This window comes from Cyrtonyx montezumae, unplaced genomic scaffold, assembly GCF_038088225.1.
Source record: "Cyrtonyx montezumae isolate F1298 unplaced genomic scaffold, pur_monq_1.0 scaffold_3, whole genome shotgun sequence".
Classification (NCBI taxonomy): domain Eukaryota; kingdom Metazoa; phylum Chordata; class Aves; order Galliformes; family Odontophoridae; genus Cyrtonyx; species Cyrtonyx montezumae.
The window spans coordinates 131,668,493-131,687,443 of NW_027072034.1; the positions used below are offsets into that span (position 1 = coordinate 131,668,493).

Below are 18,951 nucleotides of genomic sequence, written 5' to 3' on the forward strand. Positions count from 1 at the left end.
TGTAAAGTGAGACACGAGGGGTAGAAGAATTTCTAAGTTACTTATGAAACAATGGCCCTCATCTGACCATTACAGCCCAGGAGCAAGACCTTGATGTTATAACAGACAGCGTATCTACAGATAACGTATCATAACCATCAGCACTAAGACAGAAATATCATCTTAGTGCTCCATATTGTCAACACGCTCTGGGTATACTCTGCAAACTTTTTTACTCTGTAAATTTTGAGAATGCTTTAACAATGGAGGTTTTGATGCTGTCCACACTCTGGTGCTAATAAGAGCTACACCTGACACTGTCCATTCTTTTGATGTTCCGAGGCTTAGCTGCCCTTCAACACTCTATATTCCATTTTGCACTGCAGAAGCAATCTCATTGTTCTTTTTTTCTCTGAGGATCTAAACACCTGAGATAAGAAATTTGAAGATTTCAGAAATCTTTGCATATGAAAAATATGAGGAGTTTGACATTTCCACCAGTGAAAAGCATTGTTGCTGATTGAAACGTGGATTACAGTTCTATGAAGAAGCATTCACATTAGCACCATGTAACAGCATTTCTCTCAAAATTAAAATGACTAAAACTGAATGTCATTTTTCAAAGGCTGTTTGAATGTGCTCTCCGTGCAAATCCAATTTTGATTTTAATTTATACTCAGACAATTCTAATAAAAGACACAGGAAAAAGAGTCTACAAATAATTTAAAAATTTCTTTGGCAATGGGTAACTTGGGAGAGTGACAGAGGGAAAGGGAAGCAAACACTAAATGTCAGCAAAGCGAGGCACTAAGCTGCAGGAGTGATGGACTGTCTATATCATGTGTTGTTGAGAAAATGGGAATTTACTGTGCCACGAATATGACTTCTTTGAAAATTCATCCCCAGTTATACAGCATTCTGCTGCTGCTTTGTAGATCAGGAAGAAGATAATAACAACGATGACAATAAAAGAATATACAAAACAAGTGATGCACAGCTCAACTGCTCACCACCCTCCAACTGGTGCCCAGCCAGTTACTGAGCAGTGGCTCCAACCAATTTCCCCTTCTCAAACTGCCCTGGCAGTCTCTCCTAGTCTACATCTCATTCTTCAGTGACAAAACCGTACTCCAATTGAATCTTATTTGGTACAATCCAAGTTTACCTCTATTGCTGAAAAGACCTGGGAGAGTTTTGAGTACGCACAAAGGGATCAGTGCTGCACATAATATTTCTTTTTTTACTAAATAAGAAAAGGGGGACCAAAAAACTGGAATGTAGTGTATGACTTGTATGTAATCTGCTGTCAAAACTCTAATTCACTTACATCTGCTGAACATGACCTCTCTCAATTCAGCTTAGCTTATGCATCATCTTTCCTTTCACAGTAAATAAAAAGGTTCAAGCTAAAGGTTTTCACAAATAGCCATGAACTTTAATAGTGATTCTGCAGAAATCCACATTAATGGTCAACATCAGTCAACATGTGTGTTGACTCCTTCTTGTAAGCTTCTACATACAAATGATATGTTCTGTACTTGATTTTCATGACTACCATTTCACAGAGCATAATTTGTCTCAGACAAACCACTGACGCATCTAAACAATATACTGAAAAAATCCTTCATGCTCTTTCTTTTTCTGTTACACAGTATGTTCATAAAAGGTGAAGGATACAAGATAAGCTGACATAAACTCAGATCTCCTTCTCAGACTACTATTGCAGAATATACTCAGAGTCCTACAATGATTCTTATTTGAAACCATTTCTATAGTGATTTTTCCTAACACTTTCTACATGTTGTACTGAGATATTGTCCAACCATGCTTATGCAACACGTGATAAACATTCATAGTCAGGTAACACTGCTTGTTTTAATGAATCTCCCTAGAATTATGTTGATCAGTTTGAACAGAAAAACTGAGGTATCAACGAAACACTGGGGAAAATGTTATTAATTATTAGTTAATTAATAAAAACAAATTATGCAACCTTAAAAATCACGGACTTCTTACCTCAGTTTAAACAAATCTACTGACATCAGCAACTAATGTCTAAGTCTCAATTGTTAAAATTCTTACACATACTTACTGTAAAAATCTAATCTCATTGGAAAAAAAATAGCAAAAGTAAAAAGAACTCACTTTTTATTGCTTTGTATTTAATAAATGCTTTTCCTGAACAATAAAAAAATGTGGATGTAGTTCATTTTTGTTCTCAGTTAACTGGTATTTTCTGATTCTCATTCACTAAGCAGCTACCTGGGTAGTGACCAGTAAAGGAAATAACTTTATTAACAATTATGGTTCAAGAGAAATGCAGCCTCACAAACACATCCAATCTTTTGCAAAAATTTGTTCTTCTAAACCTTTTAACCAGAGACAAATTTAATCTGATCGTTTCACGTCAAACAGTCTACTTTCAAATTCTGGGATGTAACTGACTCGCTTACTTTTTCTCACCTCCATCACTCTTCATCACATCATTCAGTCAGTTTTTCTTCTTTTTAATCCTTTTAATTAGACTTGTTTATCTTGAGCTATTACTCTGTTTTATCAGGTGGCAAGTCATGATGTTATTTTACAGCAAAATGCAGCCACCAGGATGTCTTTATTTAAGTCCTTGCTGTTGTTTGCAAAATTTCCACTCATAACAGAAGGAACAAAGTGGTGCTCTAGCTTCTGAAACACTTCTTGACTCCCAAATACCTGGAAATATCCTGCCATTAGGCCACTTTACCTATGTTTGCCTTCATTTTCTACTTCGCAGAGTAGAAGCTGAGTTTTAGCCCTTATCCTTTTCTCTCTTTCCTGAAACTAAGAAATTTGCTTCACTCCTTCTCTTTGAAAATGTAATATTGTATTTCTTACCATCCATGCTGTGACAAAATCTCCCATCCAAGTCCCAACTGCAGCTACCTTCATAAAATTTTCATTCCTGATGCCCATGAAGTCTGTTATAATGTATGCACTGTGGAAACAAGAACACAGATTGTAAGCTATACACGTATGCTTAATGTAGTTATAAAGAATTTGCTTTAGTGACAAAATTTATTATTACCGTGAAAGATTTCCCATTTCCTGCATAATCACCTTTTCTGCTAAATTGGATCTTTGACATAGTGCTGAAGTAGGATGGGTCAATTCCAATTAGAAATGGAAATCTGATTTTACAGTCCCCATCCCTTCTGAAGGTGCTAAAATAGTGACAGGTAAAGGCTTTAGGATTATGTAAGGCTTCTAGAAATAAAAACTATTTTACACTTTTTACCTCTTTCCCTGTACAAATGGAATTGCAACATTATCAGTATTGGTGACTTTGCAAAATATTTTGAAGAAAAATGAAAATTTTAACTTATCTTTAAAGAGACAATTTAGTCACCTGACTTTTAACTCTAACAGCTACACAGCCAGGTTTTTTAACACAGCAGTGCAAGCGAGCTTTAGAGACTTTCAGAGAAAAGTGGTGGTTTCTTGGTTTATACAATGTATTTTCATAGATATATTTTATTTAAATCCACTAGAAGTATTTCTATTCTGTACAAGTAATGCAATAGGCACAATTTAAAACCTTACACAATAATCTGACCTCAACTTTCAAGTTCATTATGGTAAGGAAGTAAAGTTAACTGTTGGATTAAAAACTCTTTGGGAGAAAGCTCGGCTTTGAATATAGTCATATTCTTTGCTCAAATGCATTTACAGTGTTTAGAAAGACACAACTGCCCTCAGGAACTAACACACTGAATAATGAAACTGTTTTCAAGATGCCTGGAAACACTGCTTGTATAAAGCTGTGCCTACTTAAGGATGTGCACAACCAACCCAGCTGGATATAGCAGCTTCTATGATCATTGTATTATTCAAACTTTACTGTTACTATATACCCAAGATTGTAATTTCTAGGGTCTAGTGAACAATACGTGTTCAACTGTATCAGTGAAAGCGTGAGCCCCTGTTTGGGGCAGCCATATTACAATCTAGATTTTTGATCAAGATGCTGGGTCTTGATCGCACAAACTAATGCACAGCACTCTATTGTTACTTAGATGTAAGTTGGTAATTTGTTGAGCAGAAATATTGATGTCAGTGAATGGTTTCATATAAAATGGCATCCTCTAATGGCTCTTTTCATTAAATACATTTGGTGACCTTTTAGCTAACATGTTACTAAAAATACAACATCAATTTTTTTAAAGAGATTAACAGCATATAAATGCTGGCTCAGATTTTCTGCTGGAGTGAAAAAAAAAGGCAGTTTTCCCAAGCTATTTTTAATTATTTTCCATGTAGTTAATTAGATCATTCATACTTTAAATGTGCTGCTTTGCAAATAAGGATCTAGGAACACAAGATCCACAAGATCAGCTATACTGGGACAGATTAATGTCTCTCTGTTGCAACATCCTTTCTCCAAGAGAAGGCAACAGCAGACACCTAGGGAAGACCTTAACAACACCTCCCAGTTGCAGAGAGAGAGGGAGAGTGTAATCATGAAACATTTTCTCCTGCATTTTCAGTACGTCAGTCTTGTAATATCTTGTGAAGGTGAAAAATAACTAAGTATGCATTGCTTAAGGAGGTGTCTCATTAACAAAAAAAGACAATATGAACGTCAGTTGTAAGTACTGGCCCCCCAAAGATACCTGGTATGTTTATCATTTTCACACGTGCAAAAAAAACATGGTTCTCAACTTTTTCTATTCCCATTACTCATATGCATAAAACATTGAAATGTGCATTATACATGACTACAGGTGTACAGAAACTAGCTGAACACTTGCACAGCACTCCTGAAAGCCACCTACACTCCTACAGCACCACTGCTTATTGTGAGGAGCCCACCACCACCACTGTGGCAGGCTTATATGCAGTACTGGTTATCTAAATAGGCTGACAGGCAAATGATTACTGTGCACAGGTATTAACGAGTAGAAGAGGTACCACACTAGAAATATATTATTTTTTAAATGGAAATTCTTGATTTCAAAAATGTTGACAGTATCTCAAGATGTACAGTAATGTCAGATAAGTGATATACAATAACCAAATGCATAGAAAGGCCTTGAAAGCATCAGGTCATTCTCACAATCATTTTTGAAATTTGAACTACTAACATTTGAAACATGAAAGTGTCCAAAAAGCTTAGAATAAATTGTGCATCATATTCTATGACTAGTTAATGCCTATGTTGTTTGCAAATTGAGAGAGCTTCAGTTAGAGCAAAAAAACTCATAATAACATGATATGTGCATATTTCAAGTGCATTTACTGATTAAAATAAAATTACAATATTTTTATGGAATATGGCAAATATTTTTAGGACTGTCATTAGCTTGTTAGAAATAGTAACAAAATACACTTCTATTTAATTAACTATTAACATTACATCCCACTCTCTGCAGTATTATTTTAGCCTCAAACTGCAAAGTTCACTTTTCAAAAAAAAAAAAAAAAAAGGTTTTGGTGGATAAAAATGAAAAAGTCATCTAGTTTTAATTTTCAAGTTTTCATTCCAAGATGAATGAGAATAGCCAACATATTTAGAAAGCCATGGATGTCTGACGATGTCATCAGATTACATATCTTTTCCCTGCACCAGAAGTAAAACTATGTCTATTGCAGGAAAATTCTTCAAAGTTTTCTGGCTTTAGCTTGAAGTTAGAGCAGTTTTCTGTAGTTGGTTACTGTCAGTTCACAGCTAAGACCCTTGTCTGCACCTTGTAGGATAGTTAATGGCCACTGGGTGACTGGGTTGCAGCTAGCTTTACATGGTCAGCCTGAGTTTTACATGGTTTGTGAAAAAGCTTCTGTTTGCTTTGCCACAGCCACACTTAAATTCTGTAGCAAGGCACATTCATATTGCATGAGCAGCATAACCTAAGGAAACACTAACTGGAAAAACATAGTGGTTAATGTTCATAACGAAAGAAAAAGCTCTTCAGAAACAGAGAGGATGTCTGTAAATAGTTAAATGTTGAGAAGTCCATTCTTATGAATACTACACATAAATGACAATTTTTCAATTGGTACTTGGAACAAACCTACTACTAATTACTGATAATAAAAATGGAAGCAGTTAGGAAAAGGAAAATGCTCTTTCCAGGCTAAAGTCTACAGCAGGTAGACCCCAATTTTCACACAACAGCAAAGCTAAGGAGCCAGAGAAAAAAAGACCCGAGGCAGAAAGAATCCAAAATCCACCATCATCAGGTGCTATCTACCTCCAAGGGGTAAATTAGTAAATTAGGCAATCAGAAAGGTGTATGAGCACAGTGTATTTGATCACTTTTTTGGAGTCACCACCAGAATATGTGCTGAACAGACAAAGAGAAACAACAGCATTTATTTTTTTCAAAACAAGAAAGATTTAATTTTTTTTTTTTTTTTTTTTTTTTTTAAGAAGGATGACACTTCAGCAGCTGTCTAAATGACTAACAGTTTGAAAGCATGTGGAGCATTTTCAAGTTGAGACAAATACACTGTAGTGTTATCAGCGTTGTTACAGGTTCTGAAAGAAAAGCCAGGCAGAAGCTCAACCTGGAGGTGGTATCTTCCTGACCATCGCAGAAACCTAAGCGTGGGATTTAAGTTGGATTTAGACACTCACATTCATAAATGTAAGCCAGGTATCATACACTCAGTGGAGCCACAATCAGAACAGTAAATGCAGATTGGAACATGATTTATCGGTAATCGACTGCAAATGTTCTAGGTAAAGGATATGATTACCTTGCTCCTGCAGGATGGCTAGTATGTCAAAACAGTATATTCATATACCAAAAGCTTTCATTAAACTCAGGAGACTAAATCATTCCAGGAACTATGACATATTCTGTTCTCCAGCTGATAGTCCAAAGGGATCTGGATCTCTTGTAAATCCTTTGACACATCTGACAAAACAAACAAATCTGAACTGAACCCTAGATCCCCATGGACTGCAATGAGAGCACTGACACTGATGGGAGGTTAGGGCTGCATGAGATTTAATGCCATTTTAGGGACCTTTGTGCTGTCAGATGGCTTTTTACACATTAACCCGCATTACCCAAGGCACAGGGCTGACACACAGTACATGGCACGTTCTGTACATGTTCTACAGTAATTGCATCAGGAGAGTGGTAGCATGAGGCTCTTCCAAGAGGAGAGTAGGCCTAGATATCCTTTATCCTGTGCGATAAAAAGTCTGTACATGTTCTGCAGTCTAATACATGCTTTTCTAAGGCTGTTTTCATATCTGGCAGTCCCAATAAACAGCTGACTGTCTATTGAATTCATCTGACAAAGTGAAATGCTTTGACAAAGGCCAAAAAGGGACAGCACAGAAGCTCACAGTTTGCAAAGACGCACATGCTTTGTCATATCTCCACAAGCTGCTATTTTTCTTGGTTTAGCAGAGTTGAAGAGCATCAGAATTGAAAACATACATAAAAGACTGCAGATACAGTTTCTGATCCATATTCGGCCCTCTAAAATAACAGAACGGCAAATGAGAATCACGGTAGCTCAGCTGAAAAGGCATCCCTCTGTTGCTAGAAACTGGCATCACAAGGAACTGGAAGTTGCACAGAGTCAAGACCTACATTTTATAAGCTGATATACCATGATGAAAATGGCATTGAAGTGTAGCTACCTGCCCATAGTACAGACAATCACATGGCCAACTAGCCCTTCTGAGTGCACTGAACCAGTTATTTTGCTTGACAGGGTGTCAGAGAGGTAAGAGAGGTAACAGCTGCATGAGGCTCAGCAGGCTAATCTCCAAACACAACAAAACCAGCATTCAATAACAGCTTGACCACTGCAGGGCTCCCTTGAGACAGATCCATGGCCCAGTGCAAGACACCTGAGACTAATGAATTGATGCTGCAACTGAACACTGCTTGTTTGTATCTTGTTTATAAATGTTTCTTAAATCAGGCAACAGAACTGTGATTCTGAAAATCTCTGCTTATCAGCCTACAGGCCCTGAAGGGCTGCTTTACTTTCTCTGGGGACTTGGGTAAAGTTCCCAAGCCATTTAAAGCTCTGCTGCTGGGCACGCAGAGGAGCTTCTCTCTACAGGAATAAGCAATCTGGCTTCCAACTCACATCCTCTATTGACTGATATTTATAAAGTTTCTCCACTTGGTTTGCCTGCAGAGCTCCATCTGAGAAGCACCTTGCAAACCTGCCTTAGTAGACAAGGCACATTGAAGAAAGCAGCAATCACATTTCACATTTCTGCCCATAAACATAGAAGAGAACACACCTAAATTAAATGGTAGGGAGCATGTGAGGTCCTAGCATTATTCCAGGGAATAATGGTTCAATCCCTTCCCATGACATAGAACTGCATCTCACTATCAGATGTCATAAGTAATGATAAAGACCAGCTTCTACTAGTAAAGTGGTTTTGCACACACGGTGCTCTTCAAGAGCCTAAGAAACGTGTTTCTATCCCCTTTACACGAGGGGCAACTGAAGCTATACATCCCTTGCTCCAATTGTTGGATTCAAGAGTGAGGTATCCTTTCCCAACTTGCAAATACAAGGAGAGCCTCACTTCACTCCATTTTTAGAGCAGTGAAATGAATTCCACAGATTAGGACAGGAGTCTATTAAAGATCAAAATTATAATTAAAATGTTTAATGTAAGTTGGAACAGGATTTAAAACATGTTACTGTCTTTATATAGCTCCCTTACTGCAGACTGGAGTTTCTTGCTCACAGTATGTGGTGTTACACGTTCAGTGCCAACAATCCTGAAGCCCAGTAGAGTCTGCACTTCTCATTAGGGGTCAGATGATACTAGTTTTCTCAGGCTGTCTCCATTATCGATGGATTTGAGAGGAATACAGAGCAGAAATTTAATCTAGATGGTTTTCACTTAACGCATCCATGAGATGCAACAGCCTGCTTCCAAAGGACTTGCAAGATGTTGCTTATAACATCACGGGAAACCTTTCTCCACCAGAGAAAGAAAAGAGTCTGCATATCCATGGGAAAAATATTAAGAGACTTGAAAAATGAAAAGTGTTGAGGACCTCCACCATGGCAAGAACGCAGCAGGTAATCTTTGTGAGTGTTGGCACATACTCCCATGAATGCTAAAAGACAGAATTTGCTAACCTACATTTCTTTTTTAGGTCAAACATTAAGCAACACAAAATCAGAGAGAATTAGGGGCTGAGTTGTGAATTAAATCCAGATTTCTTGTCTCCAAGATGAGCAGTCTTCCTCATCACTGTTTTTAAAGTATTTCAAGGCAGTATTCTCTTCTACCCTTAGAGGCTCCACTACAAAGCACTCCCTACAGATGAGAGAGTCTGAGTAAAAGCATAAAAGATGCTTGACAGAAGAGTATGACAAGTTTGACTGCTCAAATGTAATTTTATTGATATCTTCTTCAGGTTTTTTTTATCCCTGTGCATTATCACTACTTCATCTTAAAATGAAGATAATTGTTCAGCAAGTGACATTTCCAAAAAAAAAAAAAAAGCAGTTAAAATTTGAAAATATCTTTAACAAAAACTAAGGAATACAACAGGTCGTGTGTTTGAGAATTTTAAGTCAGGTTAGTGATTTAGAATGAGATGCAATAAAACATATCGTAAGTAAAAAAGTAGATTTTAAAACATATATAAAAGGATCTTGCTTAAGTCTTCGAATCACACTGCACTGTCTGAACTCCTCAGATGAGATATAGCTTACACATTCCTGTTCACAGAGTCAACATTTCAGTACAGCTAGAAAGAGGAAAGGGAAGATGTGCAGCAAAATTTTCAGAACTGGCAATTGTAAGAAAAAAAATATTCACTTAAAAATAACTCAAAAAAAAAAAAAAAAAAAAGAGAACTGCCCACGTCATTGCCAGAATAGAAACAAGATTTGATTACACACTTGCAACTTTCTGACTCTGACATATATTACGAAGTGGTTTGATAACATTTACAACCTCAGTGAATTGCAGCAAAAACTTTATTTTCAGGAAGCTGCACTAACTGTGCAACTGAACGACAAGTAAAATGACTGTCTCTTCATCCTAGACTAGCAGACTCCTAGTGTTTCTCTAAACACTAAAAGGCACTGCAAGAATCTCCACATCTGTGACTGGATTGAGATAAGGTGCTTCACTACAGTAAAAGTTGGGTCAGCATTTGCTTTTAAAAAGCAACCTCTTGGGTGGAGTTTTGAAAATCAGAAATACAGCTGAATGCAACCTACATACAGATGCCCATTTGTGAAACAGTGACAGTGTGACATATGACTCACCCTACAATTTGAACCAAAAATTACGTAAACCTGTGGTGGAGGAATGTAACTGCTGCTAAGCAGGCTACAAATGTCTTTTTGTAATACATCAGTACAGTGCGGTAAGTTTCCATTGTGACATTTTTGTTTCCAGAGTTTTGCTTCAGAGACGTCAGAGTATCTGAAGCAGCACAGCCAAAGGCTAGAAGGCTATTTCACTGACACGCAGACTTTAAACAGCAATTTCAAATCCCAGTCACATTACATTTTACATAAGATCTAAGGATATTTGATTTGGCTTGCGTGCTTGTAGTGCTACTGCCACCAGTACATGTCCCTTTTGACAAAGTTATGAGAAAAAAAAAAGGTCAGAAAAACTTTACTGTTATTATAAAAAGGCAGGTCATATTTTCCTCCAAATGATGCTTCTAACACACTGGGAAAATATTTAAAAAAAAATCTGAAAATATAAGCTTACTTTCAAAATGCAAAACTGGTTATAAAATCAAAAATAATCTTGATGTTTGGTTTGAAATGTTATTTAGATTCAGATTTTTTTTTAACTTTTTTCTATGAATACTTCAGCTTTCTTCCTAAACTCACATATCATAAGCAGTATCAAGATTTTAATATGTTCTACTGCTTCCAGACAGAAGATAATTTTGATTTTCCAAAATTCTTGTGATACTGGAAAAAAATCATTTCATGTCCACACTACTTTGGAATAGCTTTCATTATGAGAGATTTTTTTTTCATTAAAATGTACTTCTACCTAAAACTACAACACAAAATAAGACCAGGTATAGCTTCAGAGGATTCAGAGATTACAGACAGGAAAGCACTCATCCTCCAGTAAAAGTCAAGGTAAACTGAGGCTTATCTATAGCAACATCTATTCAACAGCTTTGTATTTTCTTTCTCATTATTTTCATTTCAAAAGAAACTTCTCATGTTAACTTATGAACCAAATCCACACAATGCATGTTCTAATACTGCACAGAAAATAGACTGTAGGACCCATAACAACTGTTTTAAATTATGTGAAAAAAACCTGGCATCATGTACCACAATCATTAAATTTGTGAATAATACTACAGAAGCATGAAGGTTGTACAACTAGCAATTCAGCCAACATAATATTTTTAAGTATTTCTTTGATGTTTTCTCCTTAAAGCCAAGTAATATTTTAATTAGTAAGTCAGGAGCAAGAGCAGTAGGTGACAATGTTCTAGACTGAATGGACGGATGACATGGACAGAGTCCACCTATGTTACATTGCACAAGTGCACTAAAAAGGAACAGCAAGAAATAGCTGCAGTAGGGCTTGTGGGATGTTGGCTGAATTATAAGAATGGAGACTGGACTACATAAAATTCTGGAGAGAAGACATTTCTCAAGTAGCTATTAAAGTACTGGAAGATACATCAAATAAGTAATTGGTAATAATTTTAAAAAGTAGTTAAATCATAGAAAAAACAGTCTGGAAAAAAAAAAAAATCAAGGGATGATCTTGTTCACCCCCTCCCACTAAAAAAGGCTAACTTTCAGATCAGATTGCTCAAGTCCTTATTTTGATAAATTGTTTAAAGACTATTTATTTTAAGTAACATTTATTCAAACTTATTTACTTAAACCTATTTACCAAAAACAAAGCTTACTCACGTATCCAAATTAAATTGAAAAAGACACTAGGAAGAAGGTGCTCTTTACAAATGACTGCTCTGGACTTAGAGTTCAGAAGGTCTTCTTTTATTATGGGAAGATCTCACACATATAACAGTGCTAAAGCAGCCAAGGGTTTGGCACAGACTCTTTCTATTAAAACAGCCAAGATTTTCCTCTCCCTGTCCTTTCACTAGAGTTCAATAAAATAAAGTATACACAATCATACATCATCTTGAACAGTTTGAAGAAGGAAGATAGCACTTCATTTTTTTCTTCACATCATTACGTAGTTTACCAGTTGTTAAATATCTTCCACAAAATGAAACAAATGTAAGACTTTTATATCAATATAAACAATATGAAAGTTCACTGTACACATAGGTATAATATGCAGAATATGAGTTATTTTTGGCATTAAGAGGCAGAACAAGCCAAAATGGCAATGGTGAAGTTAACTGAAAACACAAATCCTGTCTCCTGGAGGACCTATGTGTTATATATAAGCAAAGCCTAAAAGTAGAACAGGTTCTTGGAAAATCTTACAAGGGAAAGATGTTTGTGTCTCTCTGCTCAGCTATTACTTCAAGGACACTAATGGCTCTTGCACCTGCACCAGGGGTGCTGGGATCCCTTAGTTCACAGAATTGTTAAACATTAAATTTGACAAGGATCACACAGAGTGACAATCAATTAGCCAAAACCAGAGAAAATGAAATGTAACAGCGGAAGTAGAGCATCAATAAAAATAAAAAAGGAATAAGGGTAGGAAAAATACAAAACTGGATTGGCAAAATTGATGGAAGGAAAATGGCAAGATGTACATACGTAGAAACCCATAAATACCACTTCATCTTTAAACCTTTTTAAATATTTTGTATTTGAAATGCAATAATGGAACTGACAGTGTCCCAGTTCCCAAATGGTTTTAGAAAAGTGTTTAGATTCAGCTGCGTTTTGCTACTTCTCTTGTGTAGAGGTAACTATCCAGAATCTCAGCATTGCAGAGAAAGTTTCACTATGTGACGAAAAAGAGAGATTCATCATTCCCTGAAAAGCACTCAACTAAAATCTTCATTTCAAACAAAGGAATAAGTCCATTCTTTCTATAGTTATTTCAGTGCATCTAGCTGATTACTGTTGCTTTGTGAAGATAAAAGGAGAGTAGAACAACAATTTGTTCAAGGAATTGAAAGAATGCATTCAAGGAATTGAAAGAATATGCCAGCTTGGAACACTATTATGCTATGGCAGAGATAAATATGCAGGGTCTTATGAAGACCAAAAATGGTATTAGCATGTCAGCCTTACTAGGCTTTTAAAAGAACCACCTTGGCAGAACAAATAATTCAGACCGAAAAACTAAGACTTTATTCATACAGAAGACAGATATTGCAACTTTATCCAGCCAGAAATGCACCCTAAATGACAAATTTCTGAAGCATTTTCTCTGTAAATGTTTTGTTCTAAAATATTGTCCAAGCTCTACAATCCGTGTACACATAGCCATTTCTTTGTACCTAAATCAAAATGAACAGGAATCTCTCATGCGATAAAAAGTTATTCCTCAAAGTTGCTTACAGATGCAAAAGAACAGGAAATATCTTTCTGTTATATATGATTGCTTCCATATCAGTTTAAGATGACTGGTGTATATCAGTCCTAGTGCAACTCATACCAGACTGAGATACAAAAACTTTTGGAGTTGTTATGAAATAACAATCCGCCATGCTCACAGACACTTTCAAGAAGTAATAGAAGGAAAAAATGCAATAAAAACTCAGAAGCTGGTCTGAGGATTTGGTTGACTTGTCTCATAACGTAATAACAGCAGCAGATTGCAGAGCAGATGGAAAAGAACTAGACTTCAAGCAACATACAAATTAACAAATTGAGGAGATTGCTTCTTTACTATATTACTCAAAATTGGTGCATAAAGAACAACTGGGTCTAGGGCCAGTCAGTTGACAAGAGCTGGCGTATTATTAGGGCAGAGAATTTCACATGGAAAATGAGGAGAAAACAGCCTGTTCTTCCATTTGTCTGACAAAGCAAACACTTTTAATAAAACTACTACACCATCATCATACTGACTATACAGACCATAACAGCCAAAGGAGCTCAACACTGGATCTGCTATGAACTTGTGCTAAGTTGTACTTACTGTTATATTCTTTCATCTTTATGATGCTTGGTACTTAAAACTGTCACTGAAACAAAGGAGACTAATTGCCAGAAATTGCACAGTTGAGTCTCAAATCAACATAGCTCTATTACATACTGTCCATTTCACAATAACTTGTTAATTATTTTTTGTTATAAATGCAGTGACCTAATGAGAAATCTCTTTAGGACAATGCAGAAGTTCAGCTAAGAACAAACAAGCTAATAAATATCACCATATTTATCTCCCACAAGGTTTAAAGACCCTTTTCTCATCTTCTTTTGAAGGTTATTCAGTCAGTAGTCTGTCACATTTGTAGACTGCAATTCCATTTCTTTACAGCAATTGAATATAAAGTCCTCTGCCAGATAAGAAAGGAAAGAATGCACTGTGACCCTGTCCCTTTTGATTTACTGGTTGTACAGGTACATTTTGCATTACATTGAGTCATCCCTTTAATTCCCTCTAAGGTTATAACTAAGGGCTGGCAATAGATCTGCTCCTTGCAGGAATCCAGTTCCACTGTTTCACAACCAGTTGTCACATTTCCCTTTATACCAGAGAGTGGTCATCCACCTGATGACATTTTATTCTTCTGTACTAACTGGAATTTGTCTGTTCTGCAGCTTATAAAAACAAACAACAGTAAAAAAGAATGAATTTTATATTTTTTCTTATTTTTGTACGTGTTGTAAAAATATATAGTAATTAGGCTGGTATGAACTGGAGATCACCTAATCCAAATCCCTGCTCATAGCAGGGATAGCTTCAATACGATCAGATTGCTGAGAGCCACCTGAGTTACAAAAGCCTCCAAACATGGAGACTGCACAACTTCTCTTGGCAGTCTGTTTCAAGTGTCTAAGCACCTGTAAGAGACTAATATCTTTTACCATTGCCTCAAAGGTTGCTGATGAACATGTCCAAACATGTCCAAGTTAGTCCTGGGAAAGGGTTGTGAAATCCTTTGTCTCAGGGACAAGCTGATGGGCATGTCCTGGGGCGGCCTAAGCTGCAGCTCAGTGGCCATTGAACACTCTTTTGTGGAACTCCCCTCCAAGGGAAGATAACCATCTCAGGTGATACTCCCCTGACGCTGCAGCTCAATGACCGGAGAACACTCGTTTATGGAACTCATCTCCAGGGGGAGATAACCATCTTAGGCGATACCCGCCTGATGCCCAAGCAGGAGAGGTTCGAGGGGTTCGTCACGTAGACTGGAGAAATCTGGGAGATAAATAGAGGGGTCCTGCAGCCACGAAGTTGGAGGGTTTTCTCTGGAGTGGCTTTCTCTTGGAGAAGCTTTCTCTTAGGAGAGACCTCCCGAGCTGATCACTGCCTGCTGCTTCCTGGAGAGGCCTCCTCTTTGGAGAGACCTCACGAGCTGATCACTGTTCGCTGCTGCCCCTCCGGGGGTTGACCCCTCGCCGCTTCTCCCGTGCTGACCCCGCACCCCTCCTCCTGTGCTGACCCGGTGCTGCTTCTACGGACAACTGCTTGCTGCTCAGGGCTGCCCGTCGCTGCTGCTGTTCTCCCCGCTTCTGCCGCCCCTGCTCTTCTGCTTCGGACCGTCGGAGCCGCTTGCAACCGGACCGCCCCTGGGATCCTGGCTGGTGACTATCCCTGCTTTGTACAAGCCCTTGCTTCCTTCCTATCTTTCCTATCGCTCACCTTCCCTTCCCCATCACCCTAACAGTGTCCGCCTTCCCCATCTCCCTGGTTTTTAGTGGTAATAAACTGGTCGGACCAACATCTGAACCGTTGTTTCTTAATCTCACGCTGGGTATATACATAATCTAAGAACCTTCGTCTCCCTCCTTTATATTGGAGCGTGACAGCACCTAGAACCCCTACCTTTTTTTTTTCCCCCCAATCTAGTTTGAAATTCCCTTGCTTCAACCCAAAACTGTTGCCTCCTTATCCTGTCCCTGTTACTTCTGAGAGGAATATGGACCTATCTTCTCTATAGCCTTCTCTCCAAAGAAAAGAAAATTCCCTCAGCTGCTCTTCATACACCCACAATCCCAAACCCTTCCCCTCAAAGATTCATTCCAGTCAATCAACATCTCCCTTGAACTGAAAAACCCAACATCTTCAAGATGATATGTTCCACAGCCTTCCTACAGGCTGCAGATGTGATCAGCCTGGATCCTCCTGGGCTCTCCTACTTGTTCCCCAGAGATGTACTTAAATATTTGCCTTCTATAAGTCACAAGGGACCTTTCCACTTGTCTTGACCTTTTGAAGTTGTTAGGGAGCAGCCTGACAACAACATCTGTTAGCAGTCTCAGTTTCCTCACATGTAGTCCCAGTACATTAACTGCATTGTTATAGTTGATACTTATTACTGGTTAGATATTGCTTGCATAGACCCTGACTTGATCCTTCTCTGTGGAAGGTTTCACCTCTTTATCAAAACTTACCAGCTACAGAGACCTAGAAGTGCTAAATATCAATGCAAAGAAGGTCGAGACTTGGAAAGTTTGCAGGCAATACATAATTAGGAGGAGGCTGATACACCTGATGGAATTACACTGCCTTTCAGGGAGACTTAGGCAGAAATCCTGGGACAACAGGAACATCACCAAGCACAGCAACAGGAAATGCAAAATTCTTCACCTGGGAGAAATCACCCTATGCACAAGCACAGGCTGGGGCTGATCAGCTAGAGTGAGCTTTGGGAAAAAGGATCTGAGGTACTGGCAGACACCAAGATGAACATGAAACCAGTAATGTACTCTGCGGAGCAGCCTCCTAAACCATACTAGGAAAAGCACTGCCAGCACATTGCTGGAGATAATCCTTCCTTCTGCATTAATGAGACTCATTTGGAGAGCTTGAAGTGCTTGCCTCCCCACACTAGAGAGATATGGACATACTGGAGCAAGTCCAGCAAATGGCCACAATGACAACTAAGGAACTGGAACATCTGATATAGGAAAAGAGACTGAGCTGGAATTACATAGAGAGGTTTAGCCTCTGTAAGAAAGGGACCGGTTGGATCGCATCAATAAGATAGGAAGAGTATAGAAAATAGAGCCAGATTGTTCCAAGCAGCACACAGAGACAGGACAAGAGTGAACAAGAAAAAACTGAAGCACAGAAAATTCCACTGAAATGCAAGAAAAAAAAATTCACTGTGGAGGTGAATGAATATGGGAACATGTTGCTCAGAAGGGTTATAGAACCTCTAATCTTAAGACATTTTCAAAACCCCACTGGGCACAGCACTGATCCATATTCTATGTGAGTGACTCAGCTAATCCTGTATGTGTCACTAGGTCACACTAATGGAAAGTGTAATGATAAAAACATCTGCTTCCTTTTGCAGATTGGATGACCGATCTCAGGAAGACTCAAGAGATCATCAAGTCCTATTCCTCTGCTAAAGCAAGTTTCCTACAATAGGTCACACAAGAAGGCACCCAGACAGGTCTTGAATATATCCATAGTAGGAGACTCCACCACCCCTCTGAGCAATCTGTTTCAGCACTGCACCAACCTTAATGTAAAGAAGTTCTTATGCATGTTTGTATGGAGCATCCTATGTTCAAGTTTTATGGCCATTACTTCTTGCCCTATCACTGCGTACACCAAGAAGAACCTGGCCTCATCCATTTACTTTCCACCTCCCTTCAGATATTTATAAACATTAATCAGATCCCTCCTCAGTCTTCTTTACTCCAGGAGGAATGGACCTGGGTTACTCAGCCTTTTCTCATATGGGAGACGCTCCAGGCTCTTTATTATCTCTGTGGCTCTCCACTGGGCTCCTTCATTGATAACCCTGTCTTTTTTGAACTGGGGAGCACAGAACTGGACAGTATATCAGTGGCACGTCTTCAGCCTGCAAGAGAAACAGCCTAACCAATTTGACTTTTCTGGGGATTTTTTATCCCTTTTCTTATTTTCCTTCCCCCCTGCCCCAAACACAGTCCTAACAGTCAGCTTATCATTACAAGATTCTCTGTGCAATATTTGGTTATCAGCACTTCCATTTGTCTCAAATGCTGTGCAACAACCATGAGGCAAAACTAAAACATCAAATAAAAATTTATTAAAAAAATGGAACAGTTTACCTGGAAAATAAATATTCATTAATCTTAAGGCACATAGCCATGGGTGGTTTTGGTTTTTACATGGGGTTTTTAGGGTTTTGTGAGGTTTCTTTTTGTTCATGTAGCTTTTCAATTGCTAACATATATAGGTTTGTTGCTATTTTTTTTTTAAATCTGTTTACCATGAGGAGGAAATCTTTTTCCACTGAAATCACTGATACTATAATTAGCATTAGCAGGGATGATATGAAATTAGGTGAGCAAGTGGAAAGATATCATTTAGTGTCAACATGAATGATTTATTCTTTGAGTCAATGTGGAATCCAAAATGGCTTGGTCAGACAGGCAAAACAGAAAAGGGTTATGCATAGGCTGAACTTGCTCATCAGAAATTTATTTTCATTAAAAAATATCATGTTTCCCTCACAAAAGTCACAAAACTATCTCTCCATTATAGAAAAAGAAACAGTTTACTTTAAAACAACAAAGACAGAAGAGATTGGTTTTAGCATCTCCATACTTGAAGTCTTTATTCAAGCTTCTCCACAACTATTCCTGCATAAAACAATCAGTCTCAGGCTACAAAGCATGTGTTTCTGCTTTGAGCCATTCTTCAGGGGGTTTTTCACCTGTTTGGTGTTTTTTTTTGGTAGTCATGAATTTTCATCTGGACTCTCTAAGATACTGTATTCACGACTCCTTATTTCAGCTAAGTAATGCCTTTTTGCACATCCAAGTTCATGTGGTCGCCATTTTAAAAAATCATGTGAAATTAATTCATTTAACTAATACTACACTTGCCATTCACAAAATAAAAACTAGAATTGTTCTATCAGCAGTAGTGGAGCAGTAGGA

General features: G+C 37.9%; 2 protein-coding genes across 4 annotated transcripts in view; both read right to left on the reverse strand.

Annotated features, from left to right (window-relative positions):
* TMEM117 (transmembrane protein 117) overlaps positions 1-18,951 on the reverse strand; it is a 205,720-nt gene that overhangs the window by 114,243 nt on the left and 72,526 nt on the right. For all 3 annotated transcript variants that reach the window (XM_065743440.1, XM_065743441.1, XM_065743442.1), the window contains exon 4: positions 2,851-2,950. In XM_065743440.1, the coding sequence (XP_065599512.1) occupies positions 2,851-2,950 (100 nt within the window). The remainder of the gene's footprint in view (positions 1-2,850; positions 2,951-18,951) is intronic.
* IRAK4 (interleukin 1 receptor associated kinase 4) overlaps positions 11,890-18,951 on the reverse strand; it is a 125,085-nt gene continuing 118,023 nt past the window's right edge. The window contains exon 12 of the mRNA XM_065743448.1: positions 11,890-11,900. The gene's annotated coding sequence lies outside the window, so the exon portion shown is untranslated. The remainder of the gene's footprint in view (positions 11,901-18,951) is intronic.